The 21,837-nt window shown below is 47.0% G+C and overlaps 1 protein-coding gene across 2 annotated transcripts in view; it reads right to left on the reverse strand.

The window, feature by feature from the left end:
• Positions 1-14: 14 nt before the first annotated feature.
• SEC24C (SEC24 homolog C, COPII coat complex component) overlaps positions 15-21,837 on the reverse strand; it is a 28,182-nt gene continuing 6,359 nt past the window's right edge. The window contains exons 4-24 of one of the 2 annotated variants that reach the window (XM_007963015.3): positions 12,390-12,562; positions 11,794-12,165; positions 11,340-11,473; positions 10,021-10,089; positions 8,584-8,695; positions 8,224-8,351; positions 6,580-6,718; positions 6,256-6,371; positions 5,961-6,085; positions 5,630-5,821; positions 5,318-5,411; positions 5,004-5,120; positions 4,173-4,343; positions 3,279-3,375; positions 3,031-3,176; positions 2,698-2,836; positions 2,450-2,568; positions 2,168-2,347; positions 1,719-1,910; positions 1,392-1,481; positions 15-1,235 (exon numbers count right to left, since the gene is read on the reverse strand). In XM_007963015.3, coding sequence (XP_007961206.1) covers positions 1,095-1,235; positions 1,392-1,481; positions 1,719-1,910; positions 2,168-2,347; positions 2,450-2,568; positions 2,698-2,836; positions 3,031-3,176; positions 3,279-3,375; positions 4,173-4,343; positions 5,004-5,120; positions 5,318-5,411; positions 5,630-5,821; positions 5,961-6,085; positions 6,256-6,371; positions 6,580-6,718; positions 8,224-8,351; positions 8,584-8,695; positions 10,021-10,089; positions 11,340-11,473; positions 11,794-12,165; positions 12,390-12,562 — 3,046 coding nt within the window. In that variant the 3' untranslated portion in view covers positions 15-1,094. The remainder of the gene's footprint in view (positions 1,236-1,391; positions 1,482-1,718; positions 1,911-2,167; positions 2,348-2,449; positions 2,569-2,697; positions 2,837-3,030; positions 3,177-3,278; positions 3,376-4,172; positions 4,344-5,003; positions 5,121-5,317; positions 5,412-5,629; positions 5,822-5,960; positions 6,086-6,255; positions 6,372-6,579; positions 6,719-8,223; positions 8,352-8,583; positions 8,696-10,020; positions 10,090-11,339; positions 11,474-11,793; positions 12,166-12,389; positions 12,563-21,837) is intronic. The other variant, XM_007963016.3, reaches the window with a different exon arrangement.

The raw sequence follows: 21,837 nt of genomic DNA on the forward strand, positions 1-21,837 counted from the left end.
AGTAAACATGAGGCTAATGGTTACATCTTAATTTATTTTATTTCTTTACAAATTAAAGATGCATTGAAAAATAAACCAATGAAGAGAAATGAGAGGTCCAGAGCAGGGGCATCCCAGGCGGGGAGCAGGCAAGCCTGGCCACCGTCAAGCCTAGCCCTTGTCCCGCCCCCAAGCCAGTTGGGATTGGAAGATAACTGTCAGTCAATACCAAAGCCCAAGCGGTGTCCCGGCAGGAGAGAACGGCGCTCCAGCTGCCTCTGCCTCTCTCCCCAACAACCCCGGGCCTGGAGAAGCAGTGTTTCTCGTGGGAGCTCAGAGTGGGATGTGAACTGGCTCTGTGAGGTATTGCAAGTTGATGACCAGGCTCCCTAGGCTCCCTATAGAACCATCCAGTGTTGGGGCCTCTCCAGCTGGAAAGGAGACTGGTACCTCTCCCAGATCTTAATATACTTTGCAACTGAATTCCCAGGTCATCTCTGACAGTGTCTCTCTATCCACGGAGTGATCATCAATCATTGCAGGAGAGAGCGAGTGAGCAGTGAAAGCAGAGAAACTTGACTTCTAACCTCCAGGCCCAAGAAGGACTGACCACTTTTCTCTCCACCACCTATGGGCTATACCCCAGCTCTTGTGCACCTGTATGTTTTATCCCTAATATAGGAAGTTGTGGATGACACTGAGCTGAATTAGCCACCCCCTGTAGTAACCTTAGGATCCCCACTCTTTCCTGCCTGCCCCTCTCCTCTGGGGAGACTGGCCCAAAGGGACACATAATATTGCCAGGGTCTGGGTGCCTCCAAACCCCCAATACCGAATCATATACAGTGAACTGAGAAACTACATTCATTATGACAGGATTAGCAGGAAAAAGAGGGTAGAGTGAGGGAACAGGGGCACCTTCGATCAGCAGGACATGACAGAGTGGCAGGATACTTGAGCCCAGAAAGAAGGTGTCTCCTTATATCTCCCCCTCCCCCCCAAAGAGACTGAGGTCAGCTTACATGACATAAGATATGGTACTGTCCCAATTTCTCTGACATCCTGGGGTGCTTTCTGGAAGCTGGCCTGGGCCCTGTGCCATTTACCCACTTGCTTTAGCTCAGTAGCTGCCGAATCTCCTTGTGCATATGACAGAGAAAGTCCACATAAGATGCTCCCCCACTCAGACTCTTATCTTCCACCAGGAAGTGCTTGAACAGCATCTCCAGCTTGTCCTCCTGTTTCACCACGATAAGCTATAGCCAGAATTCAGGGTTCATGAGGCAATGCCAAAGGAAATTAAACATGCCCAGAAATCCTATTTGGCAGTCACTTACTCATTCCCCACCCAACCCCCACTTCTAGGTGAGGACTTGACACGGTAAGAAATCCAGGGTTCAGATCAGTGTTACCTTCATGTACCGGGATCTCTGTGCCCTTAAGCTATCAATGAGGCCTCGAACCTTCTTGGACAGTGGATTATCCAGAACTGGCAGAACACTCTAGAACACAAAATTCATTTATCCTTATGGTAAGGCACTCTGAGTTCAGTCAAGGTGGGGCAGCACACATCTATGCATCATCTGAAACAAGGAAGCCTGGGAAGAATGACAGCAACTGCCCTTGTCCCCAAGTGTTCCCTGATATTTGAGGGGACCAGCACACTAACTTTATTGGCTCCCAATCGTTTCACAAAGTATACTTCCACACCCATATTCTCCTTGACTCCTTGCCCTCACCAAGCCACTGGTGATCTGACTGAAGGAAGAGACGCTGAAAAGGCTCTGGACAACACCCTGTTGGACGCTTGCTCCCACCCAGAGGAAGAGGTTGAGACCATTCTCCAGTAAATACATATCCCCATTGCTTAGACGCTCTTCAGAGGCTCGAACTGCTGGTGGTTCGGTGGTACTCTCGATGGGAGACTTTGTCTAAACAAAAGGAAGGGAGCAAAAGGTTACCAAGGACCATAAGACAAGTCTGCCCCCCACCACACACAAAATTCTGAAAGCTAAGTCCTCAGACACCACCCCTTCTGGGGTCTCAGTAACTCAGTGTGAAAATTGCATCAGCTAAAATACATAAAAACAAATTCCACTAGTGTCAGACTGATATTAGCCTATCCTTTCCTCCTCCTAAGAGGCCCTTTGCTCCATGCAAGATCTCAAACTCCAACCCTCAATCACACCAAAGGTAAGAGCCGAGGGTAGAAGAAGACATTGGTCTCAGCCACATCCATGGAGGTAACTAGCTGTCGGACATAGGCACGGTCATCAGTAGTGATTTCAGCTCCAGGCTGCAGGACATCACTCTTCAACACACAGTTCAGGTAAACTGGGAGTAGCTTCATGCACTCAGGAAGGATCAACTGAGGGGATTATCAAAATTAAGTCGATGATCATGAGAAATCCCTCCCAAATGCAAACATTTGTCCCAACAACCCCACCTGCCACTAATATACTTGCCCCACCTGTCCTGCAGAGGAGGGGCTAGCACAGTTCTTTCTGTAACAGGCCAGGATCTGGGCACACTGGGTGATGAGAGTGTCACGAACAGCCTTCACAGGGCTATTCAGGACTCCCCGATATGCTGGATGGGAAAGCAAAGACAGTCACTGGTCAGCTGCCCATCATGTATGCATTCCCACCATCATAACTACCCGCTCACCATCCTGGACCTCTCAGCCGCAATCCCACCCTGCCCTGCCTCTACCCTCACCAAACTTGGCCATGTAGTTGATGAGCGTGTCAGTCTCACAGTTTCGATACAGATCAGCCAGCTGGGTGCAGCAGTTCAGGGCCAGGTTATGGATGCGGAGCCGACGCTGCCCTGCACAGCTGGTGTAAAGCAGGGCACACTAGGGGAAGGGAGAAAGGGGGAACTCACACCCCTCCCTCACAAAGGCCCTTTGCTACATTATTAAACTAGAAGAGAGAAATGAGCCACTCCCCTGCCCAGTCTTTTCTTCCAGTGCTCTCTACCCACTCCTCACCCTCTTCTATACCAAGCGAATGACACATTTCCTGCCCAGCCCCGCCTCCCGCCTGCCACCTGCAGGAGGGCTCCGCTCTCTTCATTGAGCCGATCATCATGCTTGAACTCCACAGTCACCGTTTTGTCCCCATCTAGCCCAGCCAGCTCCACGTCTGTTGTGTTGCTCATGTAGAAAGCTCCAAAGAAATCTACAGCACGGATACCTGAGGCCACATGGACAGAGTTAGGGCAAAAGGTATGACAAGTGCCACATGCCTCCCTTCCAGACTTAGGCCCCCCACCTGCTCTTCTCCAACAGGACTGACCAGTGCTTGTCCGGACCCGCATCACAGCATCAAAGCCAACAACCTTCTGGACATCACGACGCAGGTCACTCAGGAACCGCTCCTGGTCGTTCTCCACCTGCAGGGCCCCAGACCCAGAGTCATATCACTGACTAGACATAGCTCATCCTACAGACAATCTCCCTGTACCCCTTCCACTCTACAAGGCTGCCTAATTATCATCATTACAGTGACGATGATAATGATGACAACAATAGCTTTTAAACACTTAGACTGCACACCAGGTACCACACAGAGTGCTTTACATATAATTATTTAATTTTGTAGACAAATCCTACTTAAGTATTTTAACCCCATTTTGCAGATGAAGGAACAAAAGAGGGAGTACTTAAGTAATTTATCCTAGGTCATGTAGCTAGTAAGTGGTGGGGCCAGAATATCAATGCAGGACTGATTCCAAGGCCCATGTTCCTAACTGCCACACTCTCGGGCTCACTTCTTTAGACTATGCAGTCTTCTCTTCCAACACTATTTCTCTTTTTTTGGAGACGGAGTCTTACTCTGTCGCCCTGCCTAGAGTGCAGTGGCGCAATCTTCACTCACTGCAACCTCCGCCTCCCAGGTTCAAGGGATTCTTAGCCTCCCGAGTAGCTGGGATTATAGGCACCCGCCACCACACCCGAGTAATTTTTGTATTTTTAGTAGAGATGGGGTTTTGCCATGTTGGCCAGGATGGTCTTGAACTCCTGACCTCAGGTGATCCGCCTGCCTCACCCTCCCAAAGTGCTGGGATTACAGGCATGAGGCACCATGCCCAGCCCCAACGCTATTTCTATTAATGAGTCAGCCACTCCATATATAAGCAGATATTCCCAGCCCTGCTGCCATCTGCCACTGCAAATACCATTACCATACCTGAAAGCAAGCATATTTGTAGACAGAGCCACCAGTGAGCTGGGGCACAACAGAGAGTGTGGCCACATCCACATACTGGTTAGGGAAGAGAAAGAGATCTACACAGCAGCCTTGGGCCACACACTCTTTGGCCAGGGTCTGATAGGCACCTGTCTGAGGCTGGAACAGAGTCTAGGGGGAAAGAAAATGGGGAGAAGAAAATGTTCAAATATCCCAGCTCCGCCCTATTTGAGAACTGAATAGCTAGCATGGGATATTCAAACTCATGGGAGACTTCAGATCTACTTCCAAGGATTTTGCAATAGTAAAAAATTCTCCTTTATATTATTTTTATTTTTTTGAGACAGGGTCTCACTCTGTCGCCCAGGCTGGCATAGAGTGGCGTGATCTCAGCTCACTGCAACTTCTGCCTCCCAGGTTCAAGCGATTCTCCTGCCTCAGCCTCCCAAGTAGTTGGGATTACAGGTGTGTGCCATCACGCCCGGCTAATTTTTGTATTTTTAGTAGAGACGGGGTTTTGCCATGTTGGTCAGGCTGGTCTCGAACTTCTGGCCTCAAAAATCCGCCCACCTTGGCCTCCCAAAGCACTCGGATTATAGGCATGAGCCACTGTGCCTGGCCAAAAGTTCTCCTTTAAAAAATAAACAGAAGTCTACCAACAGCTTTGCCATCAGATGGAGTAGAGAAGTATGGCAGCAGTGGAGGTTGGCAGTCACAGATACGGTATTTGAAAGGATGGAGTGTCTGGTCCTAGCCCCCATCAAGAAAAGAGAGTCCCCACTTCCTCTGTAATGAAAAATCCTTCCCCTCCCCCATTTTCCAGTCCCACACCTTCTCCTTGTCTGTGTTGATCAGCTTCCTGTCATCTCTGTTCTTCAGTTTCCCTGGGGCCTCTGCAATGGGCAGGGATGTATGGAATAGAAAGAGCTTCCCTGCACACTCAGCAGCCTAGGAAAAAAGAGAGGACTACTTGTTTATTCTTTATTCATCCACCCCTTCCCCTGTCATTTATTAAGCACCAACTATGTCAGACAGTTTAACTTACTGGACAGTCATCCACTACTGAAGAAAGAGGTTGTATCCCAGGGGATAAGATGGTCAGAGGAAAATGAGTTAGAGGAAGTTGCCAGATACTCCAGCCTTACCTTCAGAGCCTCCATCCCAGCCTGGATAACTGGGACAAATACTGTCTCTGTTTCCCTTGTGTCTGCAAACATTTCTGGAATCTGATCCAATAAGCTAAAGAGATAGATGACGGAAAACAACCAAAATTGCTATCCAGATTCCAGATACCTCAGTTCTCAATTCCCTGAAGAGTCATCAGGCCTCTAGAATCTGACAACTCCTGGGCCACAGCCCCTTTCCATCTACTGTCCAACACCTCTGCTCAACTCCATGACCTTCTATGGTGGTACCCATGCCACCCCCAACCTTTACCTCCACAATCTGGCTCTTACCTGGTGATAACTGCCCGAGACTCATTGACGTTGACCAGGAAGCCATCCAGCAGTGGCACAAACATGTCAGCCACATCGGACACAACCATCATCTGTGGCTGGGCCAATGAGCTCTTCACATTATAGAAGTGGAGCACCTTATTGTAGGTGACAAAGCCAACGCGGATTGCTGACTCTTCTGCCCCACCCTCCCTGTAGAAGGTGACATTGTTACCTAGACTTGCCACCTTTTCCACCACGCACAACTTCATGACATCAGGCTTCATCTCTTCAGTCAACCCAGACACCCTATCATTAACCCCAGGAAACACCTCAGTTCTGTAACTCTCACCTAGGTAGAAAGTCTAACAGTGACTTGAGCTCCTCACAGAGGAGCCTAACAAGACCAGTCCTGATGGCATTGTAGGAGACGTCAATCATGAAGATAAAGGCAGGAGGGCTGGGAAACTTATTGTTCTGCAGAGGAAGAAAATGTTGGGGAGAGGGGTAATGCTAACCAGGCCAGCTGACTAGAGAGAAGTCAACATCAAAAAGGGACAAAAAAGGGGTGAGGGAAATGATAACAGCCATTCTTAGCTGTCTCATTATCCTCCACCCACTGCTCCTCCCATGCTACCTTCCCTCACCTTGCAGTAATCTACAGTGGCCAAGAATTCATAAGAGCCCAGGGATAGCTCAGGACGGTCATAAGCATCCACACGTTTGCCGGTATGATCCAGGTGCTGAAAATACTGGGGGGGAACTGTGGGGAGCATGGCAGTGTGTTACTTGACGATCCAGTTTCAATCAGTATATCTAGCCCTAGCTGAGCTCACTCCACTATCCCTCATTCCCATGTGCCCTGCTTCCCCAGCTCCTGAAAAATGGACCCTCATCTCTCTAACTATTAATAGAGAACAAGGAAGATACAATCAAGACCTTTCCCCAAATCCCAGCTTCCATGAACATACCATCATTGATACAGCTGCAAAAACAGCACTGGAAGCGCCTCCCTCCTTCAATGAACTGCATAAAGGGACACATGTATGCTTTGCAGCGGTTGCAGCGCAAAGGGCCAGATTCCCCATGGTCCACAACATATGGTGAAGCCTAAGGCACAAAGGGGAGGGGATCAGACATAAAGGAAAACTACAGTAGGTTCAGCCAGGAGATGAGGAGGAACAACCGGAGGGAGAAGGCACATGGTGTAGATATTCTGCCCACAGAGGAAGTAGGGAGCACAATGATGAAAGGGAGTAAGGACAAATCACAGGAAAATGTCCCTATGAGTAAAAATTATATAGTTCTCTCTTGCTACATCCCACCCCCAGAGCTGCATTTCTCACTGAAAGAGAAGAGGAACTGCAAAACCGGCCGTATCAGACCAGGGGCTGCCATGGCATATGAGGGAGAAAGCCAAGATTATCTAGGATTCTCCTTTCTGGTCCCATCTCTAATCCCCTTCACTCTTGCTCTAAGAATCTGGACTCGGCCGGGCGCGGTGGCTCAAGCCTGTAATCCCAGCACTTTGGGAGGCCGAGGCAGGCGGATCACGAGGTCAGGAGATTGAGACCATCCTGGCTAACACGGTGAAACCCCGTCTCTACTAAAAATACAAAAAACTAGCCGGGCGAGGTGGCGGGCGCCTGTAGTCCCAGCTACTCGGGAGGCTGAGGCAGGAGAATGGCATAAACCCGGGAGGCGGAGCTTGCAGTGAGCCGAGATCCGGCCACTGTACTCCAGCCTGGGCGGCAGAGCGAGACTCCATCTCAAAAAAAAAAAAAAACAGAATCTGGACTCTAGCTCCTTCCCTTACCAAATATCTATAACACCTCCTCCCCTATCCCTGGGATTCTGTGCCAGCTACTGATGCCCCAGACAAATGTCACCCTACACATAAGAGATCAGTGCCCAACTATCCCCAATGGGACCCAGATGGAAATACACAAACACACAGAGGAAGACAGAGAGAAGCAGAATATAAACTGAGCCTTGGGCTTCTAGTAAGAGAGAACCCTATCGTAAGATAAGCAAGGCTGAATATGAGTATCCTACCAAGGCCTGTTGGAGCAGCTGCCTCGCTCACTCTCTACATCCTGGTATCAGGTACTGGGGTGACAGATCAGGCCCCAAAACAGGTGAGAGAAGGATCACTGGATCCTAATCTCCCTTTTTGCTTATATGCTGTTCTAACAGCCCTAACCTGGGATAAAAGGACAGTCAGGAAAACATGGAATAATGTCCTTCTCATCATCTGGAGATTACCATGATACAAGAGGTTCCTACATTCAGCTGTCTTCTCCCCTACAATTTGATCCTACCTCTTTTCATACCGCTTGTTCCCCCTAGGGACCATCCATGTTCCTTCACAGCAATGTCTTGGGCTTTCGCTTTCATCCCTACCATCCCCTCTCCAGGGTTGGGCTTTCGCTCTCATCCCTACCATCCCCTCTCCAGGGATGCGCCCTGGGATAGAAAGCCACTAAAGATAGTCTCCTCTCCTGCCTAACTAAAATATCTTCCATTGTGAAGCCGGAATTACATCCAGGAAGAAAGTTTAGTCCCCCCTCTACCTCCCTCCCTTTCATTACACTCTAGCCCCTTCCCTGACTCACCTCCTCTGGGGGCAGCCTCGCCAGCGGTTTGATGACTGCTGCCAGGGGCACCTGAGCCTGCTTAGCCATGTCAGATGTGCAAGGGATATTATAGGATGTACATCGGATGTATCGGGGACTTGCATTCCCTGAAGAAGGAGGTAGAAGACCCAAGTCAGATCACAGAATCCTTCCAGACACCAGCTCTCCATTGGTGATCCACACCATCATCTCCACAAAGCTAGAGGTGATGGTGGCCTTTTCCCCAGAGGGACTAGAGGGAACTTGTCTCTGGTTAAAAACTAAAAAAAAAAAAAAAGGCCCCAACCATAAGCTGATAATCTTGAAGAAAAAGCCCCTGTGGGAGGAGCTAATTCTCACCTTGGTCTTTCACCAGGAAGTTGGTAGTGACTAAGGGTGGCACCTGGCCCCGTACTCCAGTAACAAATGGCTCTGTACCCCGGTTGTTCCTGTCATCTTCAATGACCTGAATCTGCAGAGAAGTGAAATGAGTGAGGTGACAGAAGAAAAAGGAAGTGTCAGGTCCCAGAGTGCCAAGAGAAAAAAAGGCTAGAGCCGTAACACAAAAACTAAAAATTTGCCAGGGAACACCTCATGCACCAGGCCTGTTCTCCTTCTGGAGATCATATAAAATGCTACAATGCCAATCTTTCACCCTACAGCAGCCAATCTTTCACTCCCAGCAGCCTGCTAGGCAGGCAACATGAGAATGGGCCAAATATGAATTGACCCCAACCCCCCATCAATCGTGAACACCCTCTCATTCCTCCCATTCCAGGAAAAGCCCCAGCTCTGATCACAAACCTTCAAACATGATTAGATTCCATTCCCCTCCCCCATCATGCCTTCCCCGATCCTCTCTCCAAGACACATTCTGAGTCAGAGCAGGAAAACAGACAACAGTAACCATGTAAAAATGAATCTACCTGGAATGACTCTACACTCAATGAAATTACAAGGGACAGGGTGAGGAGAGATTTAAACGACCAGAAATGATCAACTAAGGTGAGGAAGCAGATGCTGCCTTACTTTCAGGTAAGCATCAATGTGTATATATAGGAGGAGAGGATAAGTACCCAATCCTTATAGCTCAATCCTCAGTCCTCCACATTTTGACAGACTCAGCAAAGGAAAATAAAGGACCTGAAAAACTCATATTCAGACCTTTATGCAGGCTCATGACCTTTGGTCAGTTACTTCAAGATGGGTTTGGAAAACCAGAAAAAGCAAAGGGCAAATGAGACTCTCTATCCCATGGCAGAAAAGTTGAAGCTTAGAAATATATCAGAGTGAAAAAGACTCTTCAGATGAGAAAGTACTCACACTTTCCCAAACCAGCAGTCTCTTCTCCTGTAAGAAACTCCAGTTTGGGATACTATGAATCTGTACGTTCCTATACCGATATTTCTTCACAACAGGCTACAGACAAATCAAATCCAAAGTGGAATGATCTACTGTTCAACTTTGTCCTCTTCCATCACACATCACCTGCAGGCTCCTGGAGGAGCCAGAAGGACTAAAGCCAAAACTAACATGCCACCTGACCCCACCCTTAGAGCCTGACCTTCCACCACCCCATACTCAAGGCAAACAGCTTGCTACCTCTTCATTTACCTGGTGACTTGAGGCATGCATATCCTTTTAGCTTGTATAAGTGAGTATCTATAAGGGCTAGGGCTAAAGGAAGAGAATGGAGAGGAATGGACATGGTAGATGAGGTGAAGATGAGGTCACAGGCATGCATGGATGGCACTAACACAGGAATGACATGCACAAACACCCACCCCCTGCACTTACTGGACTAGGAATGGCATCGGGGTCTATTCTGTGCCTGGTTTTCTGCTGAGGAGGCAGCTCACTGAGTTGCTTTTAGTGTTTTAATTATAAAGGCAGCAGGGGAATACAAGGAGGGAGACAAAAGAACAAGAGGCAGATGTTACTTCTCTCAACCCTGTTGAGTTAGACATGAACAGCTGGAGCCCAGCTCATATTGCTGAAATCAAGCCCCCTCTAGATACGAAATTCCAAGTCTTTCTGGCTCAACACAGAGGCTTTAATGGCTCAGACTATGATGTAGAAAGATAAGGAAAGGGACAAACAGGAGGCAAGCAGGAGTTATACAGGGAGGGGCTGAGGCTGAATGGAAGAAACCGTAAGGAAGAAGAACAGGAATGTTCCCCTAAAAGGCCAAACCTCCCATTCTAAGGACTATCTTATGCTACAAGAAGCCTCCCTTCACATCCAACCAGGCTCTCCTTCTTACTGAAGGAGGGGGAAGGAAGGAGGGGCTGCTTAATTCTCCTGAGTTCTCCTCGGCCAACAGGCTCCCTCACTGTGGTGGTTACCCAAAGGAGGAAGAGGGAAGAGAACAGAATGGAATATGACAATGGCTAAGCATGGCAAGGTAACTGACATAGCAAATGTTACAGACAGAACTATAAAGTGGCCCCTACTTGGCAGTACAGTCCTAGTCTCTATTCTGAGTCTGATAAGGAGGGCCTGAGGATTCTGATGGCTCCCCAAGGGTGCAGTTCACCCTCTTCCTGGGAAAAGCTCTCCAGTGGGACTTTACATACACACTGCCCTCATAAACTGTCATTCACTCTTCCCCATCTACACAGCAGAAGCCTACCAAACAAAAGTACTGGGGACTTCCTCCTAAAACTGTCCAAGTAAGAGCAGAGAAACCAGTGAGGCTTTCCTTCTCTTAACATCTAACATAGAGAATTCCCACCTGCTCTACCCATTAGGAAGAAGGCCATCCTTCTAGATCTAAGGGGACAAGACCCAGTCACTGCTCCACAGAAGGACAAAGGCTACCATACTATGTATGTACAGTAGTGACAGAGTACAGTCCTCAACTCACAGATCTACTGGTGCTGCTGCTCACTCTTGGTTTCCCTTCCTTCTCTGCCCATCTATAGAGTAAAACAGCCCCCCAAAAGACTCCTAGAACCTCAAGTTCCAGTTCAGAGTCAAATTATATGTAAGTTCTCCAAGAAGATGAACAAAAAGGGAAAATTATCAGAAAATGCTAGGCAAACATTTCATCTAGATTGACCTGCCTATCTGGCAGACACAAACCCTTCCTCAGGACCATGTAAGTTTCTACTTACAGGGCTTGGGATGGCATCAGGGTCCAGGCGCTTAGGAGGCAGTGGCTGAGGCCCAGACTGACTGCCAAAGGTGGGTGCTGCTGGGTAGGGGCTTCCATAATTAGGCTGAGGGCCCCGGGCTGGTCCGAAGGAACCTGAGACAAGGGTACAAGGTTGATGAACTCAAAATCCCATCCCTATCTCTTCTTAAGGCCTCAGGAAAATGACTAGACTCCTACAAACATAGAATTATGAGGTACACTAATGCCTGGCAAAGCCATTCAGAAAGACCGTGTTATCTGAACTACAAGAAAAAATAATGTCTTATAAACCCCATATCCTAGGAATAATACCCTGAAGCTGCCCATCTAATTCACCACTTAGCAATACTAACAAACAAACAAATAAAAAACATCAAAAACCACCTGAGTAGCCGATGCCTCTAGCTTCTAGACAGACCTTGGGCAAGACTCACCATTTTGTTGGGGCTGATAGCCTGGCTGCTGCGGGGAGTGCATAGGTGGCAGTGGTCCCAGGGGCCCAGTCATCTGGGTGCCAGGGGGCAGAGCTTGAGGAGGAGGTGAGGACACATGGTTGGGCTGGCTCACTGAGGGCCCTCCAAAACTCTGTCCAGGCAGGAGTGGACCAGTCATCGAAGGCAGCCGAGGACCCCCTGAAGCTGGGGGTATGAAGCCGGAGGCCTGTGATGGGGCAGATCGCTGGGGAGTCTGGATCCCAGGATGACCTTGGGCCTGGCTAAGGGGAGGAGCCTGGCCCTGAGGATAGGAGCCATACAGACCAGAGTTAGGGAAACTTCCTGAGGCTGAAGCCAGCGATGTTGGTGGGCCTGAGAAGTAGAATAAAGGTAGAGTCAAAAGCCCAGTCATTCTGCCTCCTTGTTCGGTAAAGCGACTTTCCTTTCCACACAAGAGGGGCAGGTATGACTGTCCCATCTTCTGAGGCTCAGAGGCACAGGAAATACAAGGGAAATAATAGAGATTCAGGTATAACCCCAGAGTCTGATGCCTCTGAAAAGGGGACAGTAACACTCCTGTGTTCATAGCCACTCACCATAGCCCAGCCCTGAAGAGGGAGGGGCTGGGGCCACAGCACCGCTGATCTGCATTCCAGACAGCTGCGCAGTCACCTGTGCACTTGTCGGGGGAGGGCCATAGGGCTGAAGCACAGCTGGCTGGTTGCCCACAGGGGCCAATGGGGACCCAAATGGCTGAGACCCAGGCAGCCTGTGAAAAGAAAGAAAGCAGAGGTGACTAGTGGGGCTAGGACATCCTTTGAAGTCGGCAGAAGCTTCGCATCGTACAGGAAGCTACATTGTTTTGTGACATCTTACTCTCACCCTGAACTCTTTTATGGCTTCATACTTTTGTATATTTATGGGTATATTTCTGATTGTTTATACCATGATTATTCATGGAAAATCTTGTTTTCCATTAAGCTCACCCATAAACTAAGCACCCTCAGGTCAAGTACTATTTACTCTGCCAACTAAATTATTGCTTCCTCTGCTTCAATTCTTACAAACCTCCTTAGTTTTGTAATCTGAAGCACTGAAAGCACTGCAAGGGAAGGCACACATAAGCATGCATGAACCTTAATAAATAGTAAATCAAACAAATGCAGACTGATTGTCCAGTTTTTTTTTTTTTTTTTGAGACAGGGTCTCACTCTGTCACCCAGCTGAAGTGCAGTGGTGTGATCACGGCTCACTGCAGCCTCAACTTTCCAGGCTCAGGTGATCCTCCCACCTCAGCCTCTCAAGTAGCTGAAACCAAAGGCACATGCCACCATTCCTGGCTAGGTTTTTTTTGTTGTTTTTCTGTCTTTTTTTTTTTTTTGAGACGGAGTCTCGCTCTGTCGCCGAGGCTAGAGTGCAGTGGCGCGAACTCGACTCACTGCAAGCTCTGCCTCCCATCCCAGGTTCACACCATTCTCCTGCCTCAGCCTCCTGAGTAGCTGGGACTACAGGCACCCGCCACCACACCCAGCTAATTTTTTTTTGTTGTTATTTTTTAGTAGAGGCGGGGTTTCACCATATTAGCCAGGATGGTCTCGATCTCCTGACCTCATGATCTGCCCACCTCAGCCTCCCAAAGTGCTGGGTTACAGGCGTGAGTCACCGTGCCCAGTCGCTAGTTTTTGTATTTTTTATAGATAATGGAGTCTCGCCATGTTGCCTAGGCTGGTCTCAAACTCCTGAGCTCAGCCAATCCACCCGCCTCAGTCTACCACAGTGTCTTTCCAATATACTTTCCATTCAGTGTCTCCCTCTCTGATTATTCCCATCAGCACAAAAACATACAAACATCTCTCAGACAAAAAAAACCCCAAAAACCAACTATAGTGGAAACATCCCAAATGTCCATCAACAGAAGAATGGATAAACAAAATGTAGCATGTAGCTACACAATGAAAAACCACTTAGCCACAAAAAGGAATGGAGTACTAATATATGCTACAACATAGCTGAACTTTGAAAATATTATGCTAAATTAAAGAAGTCGATTATAAAATATCACATAGTATATGATTCTATTCTAATGAAAAGTCCAGAATAGGGAAATCTTTAGAGACAGAAAGTAAATCAGGAGTTGCTTAAGGTTGGAAGAATAGGGGAATGGGGGAATAGCTAAACAGGGGTAGCTAAAGAATGCAGTATTTCTTCTTCAGATGATGAAAATGTTCTAAAACTGACTGTAGTGATATCTGTCAATATACTAAATTGTGACAGCACATATCTATCAATATATTAAAAACCACTAAATATACAAAAACACTTTAAATAGGCGAATTGCATAGTATATGAATTATATCTCAAAAAACTTTTTTAAAAATCCAACCGAATTACCTCATAGCCTCCTCAAACTTTTGCTCCCCTTTTAGCTAAACATTACAAAAGAATAGGTCTATACTCTGTCTTTATTTCCTTTTCTTTTTTTTTTTTTTTTTTTTTTTTGAGACAGAGTCTCACTCTATCGCCCAGGCTGGAGTGCAGTGGTGCAATCTTGGCTCACAACCTCTGCCTCCTGGGTTCAGTTCAAGCAATTCTCCTGCCTCAGCCTCCCAAGTAGCTGGGACTATAGGCGTCCACCATCATGCCTGGCTAATTTTTGTATTTTCAGTAGAGACAGGGTTTCACTATGTTGGCCGGGCTGGTCTAAGAACTCTGGACTTCATGATTCACCTGCCTCGGCCTCCCAAAGTTCTGGGATTACAGACGTGAGCCACCGTGCCCAGCCTTACTTTTTATTATTATTATTTTTTGAGACAGGATCTCACTCTGTAACCCAGGCTGGAGTACAATGGCACTCACTTATCTGTGGCTCACTGCAGCCTTGACTTCCTGGGCTCAAGCAATCCTCCCACCTAAGCCTCCCCTCCCAAGTATCTGAGACCACAGGCACACACCACCACACCTAGCTATTTTTTTTTATTTTTTGTAGAGAAAAAAAAAATTATTTTTATTTTTTGTAGAGAAACAAAAATAAATTATTTTTATTTTTATTTTTTTGTAGGGTCTTGCTATGCTGCCCAGGATAGTCTTTTTTTTTTTTTTTTTTGAGACGGAGTCTGGCTCTGTGGCCCAGGCTGGAGTGCAGTGGCCGGATCTCAACTCACTGCAAGCTCCGCCTCCCGGGTTTACGCCATTCTCCTGCTTCAGCCTCCTGAGTAGCTGGGACTACAGGCGCCCGCCACCTCGTCCGGCTAGTTTTTTGTATTTTTTAGTAGAGACAGGGTTTCACCGTGTTAGCCAGGATGGTCTCGATCTCCTGACCTCGTGATCCACCCGTTTCGGCCTCCCAAGTGCTGGGATTACAGGCTTGAGCCACCGCGCCCAGCCCGATAGTCTTGAACTCCTGTGCTCAATCAGTCCTCTCGCTTTGGCTTCACAAAGTGCTGGGATCACAAACGTGAGCACTGTGCCTGGCCCAACTCTAATCAAAATGCCTTCCTCTGATAATCCCTTCCAGCCCGGACTGAGGTGTGGTTGTTCCAGAAGGTACATTTGTTTCCAGAAGGTACTCCAGTAATAATAGTGTCACCCTAGATCCATTTTTTGTTTGTTTTTTGTTGTTGTTTTTGGTTTTTGAGACAGGGTCTCACTCTGTCACCCAGGCTACAGTGCAGTGGAGCCATCGTGGCTCACTGTAGCCTTAAGCTCGAGGGCTCTATCAATCCTCCTGCCTCCACCTCTGCTTCCCAGGCACACCAGCAATGCTCAGCTTTTTTTTTTTTTTTTTCTTTGATAGTGAAAGGATCTCCCTATGTTGCCCAGACTGGTCTAAAACTTCTGGCCTCAAGTGATCCTCCTGTCTCAGCCTCCCAAGGTGTTGAGACTACAGGTGTGAGCCACTGCACCTGGCCTCAAATTAAAAAAAAAAAATTAGGCCAGGTGCGGTGGCTCATGCCTGTAATCCCAGAACTTTCAGAGGCTGAGGCAGACGGATCATTGAGGTCAGGAGTTCGAGACCAGACTGACCAACATGGTGAAACCCCATCTCTACTAAAAAAATACAAAAATTAGCCCAGGCATGGTGGTGCACACCTGTAATCCCAGCTACTCAAGAGGTTGAGACAGGAGATTCACTTGAACCTGGGAGGTGGAGGCTGCAGTGAGCCAAGGTCTCACCACTTCACTCCAGCGTGGGCGACAGAGCAAGACTTCATCTCAAACAAAAAAATGGCCAGGAACAGTGATTCACATCTGTAATCCCAGCACTTTGGGAGGCCAACACAGGTGAATCACTTGAGGTCAGTTCAAGACCAGCCTGGCCAACATGGTGAAACCCCATCTCTACCAAAAATACAAAAAATTAGCCTGGCATGGTGGTCACGCCTGGAATCCCAACTACTTGGGAGGCTGAGGCAGGAGAATCACTTGAACCCAGGAGGCAGAGGCTGCAGTGCGCTGAGACCGTGCCATTGCACTCCAACCTGGGCAATAAGAGCAAAACCCTATCTCAAAAAAAAAAAAAAAACAACATTATTGAGATGTAATTTCCATACCATTAAATTCATTCCTTTTAAGTGAACAATTCAATGATTTTTAGTAAATTTATAGTTATGCAGCCATCACCAGAATCAAATTTTATAACATTTTCATCATTCCAAAAAGATCCGTCATGTCCATTTGCAGTCCCAAGAACTTTTTTTTTAACCCATCCACAGTCAGCCTGAGAGAAACAGGACTCCTTATCTCCCTCTTCCAGCGTGCAGACCTTTTTTCCCCTAGTTGGCTTGCTCACTGAAGGTGCAGCCCAGGTCCAGACATTATAAACAATATCTCAGTTCCAAAACTCCTCTCAGGAAAGCATAAGGACTCATCTGCCTTCCCCAGTACCTGCTTAAATTTAAGGCCCTGGCTTTTCAAGATGATGAATCCACCCAATCTACAGGCAGCCCCAGAATCAATTTACCACTCTGATTTTCAGTCCTTACTTGACGGCTGGGCACAGTGGCTCATGCCTGTAATCCCACCACTCTGGGAGGCCAAGGCAGGCGGTTCATCTGAGGCCAGGAGTTCAAGACCAGCCTGGCCAACACGGTGAAACCTCGTCTCTACTAAAGATACAAAAATTAGCTGGGCATGGTGGCCCACACCTGTAGTCTCAGCTACTTGGGAGCTGAGGCAGGGGAATCACTTGAACCTGGGAGGTGGAGGTTGCTGTGAGCCGAGATCGTGCCACTGCACTCTAGCCTGGGTGACAGAGCAGGACTCCGTATTAACAAAAAAAAAAAAAAAAAAAAATTCACATTTTCTTTTAAGCTTAACTTTGCACTTAAAATTTTTTTTGTTTCTATTTTCTCTCTCCTTTCTAGATGTTGGTAGCAGAGGGTTTTCAGATTATGTCAATCTGCCACCTGGCTGAAATTCTTTGACTCACTCCAACTGGGTAGTTTTCTTTATGTCTACACTGAAACTGCCTTTATCGATGATGCCAACCTTGCCGAATCCAATGGTCAATTGTCAGTCTTCATCTTACCATTTGGCAGCATCTGACATAGCTGATTACTCTCTTACCTTCTTGAAATACCCTCTTCACCTGATTTCAGGACACCACACTCTCTTGGCTTATCTCCCACCTCACTACTGCTCTTTCTCATTGTCTTTTTTTTGTTTTTTGTTTGAGATGGGGTCTTATTCTGTCACTCAGGTTGGAGTGCAGCAGTGAGATTTTGGCTCACTGCAACCTCCACCTCTTGGTTTCAAGCTATCCTCCCACATCAGCCTCCCAAGTAGCTGGGACCACAGGCATGTGCCACCATAGCCAGCTAATTTTAGTATTTTGGTAGAGAAAGGGTTTCACCATGTTGCCCAGGCTTGTCTCGAACTCCTGAACTCAAGCAATCCACCTGCCTCTGCCTCCCAAAGTGCTGGGATTACAGGCATGAGCCACCACACCTGGCCCCTCATTGTCTTTTGATAGCGGCTCCTCTTTACTTTTAAATGTTGGTAAGCTCCAAGTCCTCAATTCCATTCTTTACTCACTTTCTAAATGATTTCATCCATGGCTTTAAATATCTATAGACTGAAGACTTCCAAATTTCTATCTCCAGTTCTAACATCAGTCTTGAGCTGCAGATTTGTATATGCACCTGCCTACCTAACATCTCTACTTGCATACAGTTTATATGAGGGACTTGAGCATTTGCAGATTTTGGTATCTGTTGGTCAGGGGAGGTCCTGGAACTATTCCCCCATGGATACTGAGGAATGACTGTAGTGAGATTTGATATACATTTTGAAGGTGGAGTCAGTAGAATTGGATGTGGGTTATATGGCATCATATTTGCATATATCCTCCCGTGTACTTTTTTTTTTTTTTTTGAGACAAAGTCTCACTCTGTCGCCCAGGATGGAGTACAGTGGCACGATCTTGGCTCACTGCAACCTCCGCCTCCTGGGTTCAAGCGATTCTCCTGCCTCAGCCTCCCAAGTAGCTGAGATTATAGGTGCCCGCCACCACACCCAGCTAATTTTTGTATTTTTAGTAGAGATGGGGTTTCACTATGTTGGCCAGGCTGGTCTTGAACTCCTGACCTCAGGTGAACCACCCACCTTGGCCTCCCAAAGTGCTGGAATTACAGGTATGAGCCACCACACCCAGCCTCCTCCCATATACTTTAAATCATCTCTAGATTACTTATAATACCTAATACAATGTAAATCAGGGGTGTCCAATCTTTTGGCTTCCTTGGGCTACACTGGAAGAAGTGTCCTGGGCCACACGTAAAATACACTAACACTACACTAGTGACAGGTAATGAACTTTAAAAAAAAAAAACCTCTTTTTTTTTTTTTTTTTTTTTTCGAGACGGAGTCTCGCTCTGTCCCCCAGGCTGGAGTGCAGTGGCGCGATCTCGGCTCACTGCAAGCTCCACCTCCCGGGTTCATGCCATTCTCCTGCCTCAGCCTCCCGAGTAGCTGGGACTATAGGCGCCCACTACCAGGCCCGGCTAATTTTTTTGTATTTTTATAGAGACAGGGTTTCACCGTGTTAGCCAGGATGGTCTCGATCTCCTGACCTGGTGATCTGCCCACCTTGGCCTCCCAAAGTGCTGGGATTACAGGCGTGAGCCACCACGCCTGGCAACCTGGTATTTTTTTTTTTTTTTGAGACAGAGTCTGGCTCTGTCGCCCAGGCTGGAGTGCAGTGGCCGGATCTCAGCTCACTGCAAGCTCCGCCTCCCGGGTCTATGCCATTCTTCTGCCTCAGCCTCCCGAGTAGCTGGGACTACAGGCGCCCGCCACCTTGCCCGGCTAGTTTTTTGTATTTTTTTTAGTAGAGACGGTGTTTCACTGTGTTAGCCAGGCTGGTCTCGATCTCCTGACCTCGTGATCCGCCTGTCTCGGCCTCCCAAAGTGCTGGGATTACAGGCTTGAGCCACCGTGCCCGGCCAAACCTCGTATGTTTTAAGAAAATTTATGAATTTGTGTTGGGCCACATTCAAAGCTGTCCTGAGGCATGCAGATTGTGAGCCACGGGTTGGACAAGTGTGAAGTAAATGTTATGTAAAAAGTCCAAACTGTGGGAAATTCTTTGGGTTAACTGTTTTGTTTTCTTCAACAGATAAATACTAAGAAAAAGAAGACAGAGGTGGAGCTTATAGACTTAAAAGACACACCAACTGTTTTTCCTGTGGGTAAAACTAAACTGTGGTATGTGCAGTTGTACATTTGAGTGTAAACTTTTTTACTTTTTTTTTTTTTTTTTTGAGACAGTGTCACTCTGTTTCTCAAGCTCTGGAGTGCAGTGGCGAGATCACACTCAGTGTAGCCTCAACCTTCTGGGCCCAAACGAAACCTCCACTTCAGTCTCCCAAAGTAGCTAGGACAACAGGCATGCCACCATGCCCAGCTAACATTTTATTTTTTGTAGAGATGGGGGTCTCCCTGTATTGCACAGGCTGCTCTCAAAATTCTGGGCTCAAGCAATCCTCTCACCTTGGCCTCCCAAAGTGCTGGGATTATAGGCATGAGCCACCTCACCCAGCCAAGTGTAAACTATTTTTTAAAAACCACAAGAAAGTCAGCTGGGCGTGTTGGCTCATACCTGTAATCCTAGCACTTTGGAAGGCCAAGGTGGGTGGATCACTTGAGGTCAGGAGTTCGAGACCAGCCTGGCCAACGTGGCGAAACCCTGTCTCTACTAAAAATATTAAAAAATTAGCCATGCGTGATGGCAGGCACCTGCAATCCCAGCTACTCGGGAGGCTGAGGCTGAAGAATCGCCTGAACCTGGGAGCTGGAGGTTGTAATGAACTGAAATCACACCACTGCACTCCAGCGTAGGCAACAGGGCAGGACTCTGTCTCAAAAAAAAAAAAAAAAAAAAAAAACACGAAATTACTGTAAGAGTCAGGATAATGCAGGATAATTGTTATTTATGAGGGGAGGGAGAGAATAATGTTTGAATCGGGGCACACAGAAAAGGCTTCTGGGGTGAGTGGCAAAGTTATCTTTCCTCATCTGGGTTGTAGTTGCAGTTACAAAGGAGTTTGCTATATAATAATTTACTAAGGCATACATTTTTTTTTTTGGTTTTTTTGGGTTTTTTTTGAGACAGGGTCTTGCTTTGTCACCTAGACTGGAGTGCAGCAGTACAATCATGACTCACTGCAGCCTTCAACTTGTAGGCTCAAGCAATCCTCCTACCTCAGCCTCCCCAAGTGCTGGTATTAAAGGAGTGAGCCATTGCACCCAGCACGGACCAATGTATTTAAAACAGTTCCCTACCCCCTCACTGTACCGTCACCCTGTTTTATAACTTTATGTACATTTGTGTACTTGTTATCTTCTATGTACCCCACTTGTTTGACTTATGCATGCTTACATTCAATGCTAATAATGTGTATTCTGGACACCCAGTTAAAGTGTCAGAAAGTGATTTTTCTATTATCATACCTCTTTCCCAAAGTTACATTTTACTCTTTATTTACCAAAAACAAACAACACTCCTGGTCAGGTGCAGTGGCTCATGCCTATAATCCCAGCACTTTGGGAGGCCAAGGTGGGCAGATCGCTCGAGCTCAGCAGTTTGAGACTAGCCTGGGCAACACAGCAAAACACCATCTCTACTAAAAATACAAAAAATTAGCTGGGTGTGGTTGCTCATGCCTGTAGTCCCAGTTACCTGGGAAACTGAGGTGGGAGGGTCACCTGAGCCTGAGATGTCCAGGCTCCAGGGAGTTGTGATCCTGCCACTGCACTCTAGCTTGGACCACAGAGTGAGACCCTATCTCAAAAAAATTTAAAAATTTTAAAAAGCACTCTAATAGAGATGACTGCCCTCCTTTAATGGACTTTCATGCTAAAATGGGTTTATTGGGTCATTGTACCACTGAAGTTTTCACCATTTATGTGGTTTCCCTTTTAGTATCTTTCAGTTCCTAACTGGCCATACCCAAACTTAACCAATCAGTCTTACTAAGTGCCTGATCTAGAGGAAAGGGGCAAATCAAAAGAGATGTAAATAATCCTGAGGTTCTGTCTTCCCATTTCTCCCTTAGGGTAGGTTCAATAGGACTGCAACCATTATTGAAGACGTATGTCTAGTAAAGCAAGAAACTCAAGTTCACAGAAAAGGAAGAATATGCAAAGGAACCCAGGTACTAAGATGGGTCAATAATCCACAGGGCTGGACATCAGCAGTACCTGTAACCTAGAAAAAAGAAGACAAAGTACAGAAGGGTAGAGGGAAGAGAAAAAGTGATCTACAAGAAAGGCAAAGGAGAGAAAAAAAAAAAAAAAAACCCATAACTTCCTAACCTTTCTACATTCATCAGACCGATTTTATTTATTTATTTATTTATTTATTTATTTGACAGAGTCTCACTCTATTTCCCAGGCTGGAGTGCAATGGCGCGATCTTGGCTCACTGCAACCTCTGCCTCATGATTCTTCTGCCTCAGCCTCACAAGTAGCTGGGATTTCAGGCACACACTACCACACCCAGCTAATTTTTTATTTTAGTAAAGAGACAAGGTTTCTCCATGTTGG

This window comes from Chlorocebus sabaeus, chromosome 9, assembly GCF_047675955.1.
Source record: "Chlorocebus sabaeus isolate Y175 chromosome 9, mChlSab1.0.hap1, whole genome shotgun sequence".
NCBI lineage: Eukaryota > Metazoa > Chordata > Mammalia > Primates > Cercopithecidae > Chlorocebus > Chlorocebus sabaeus.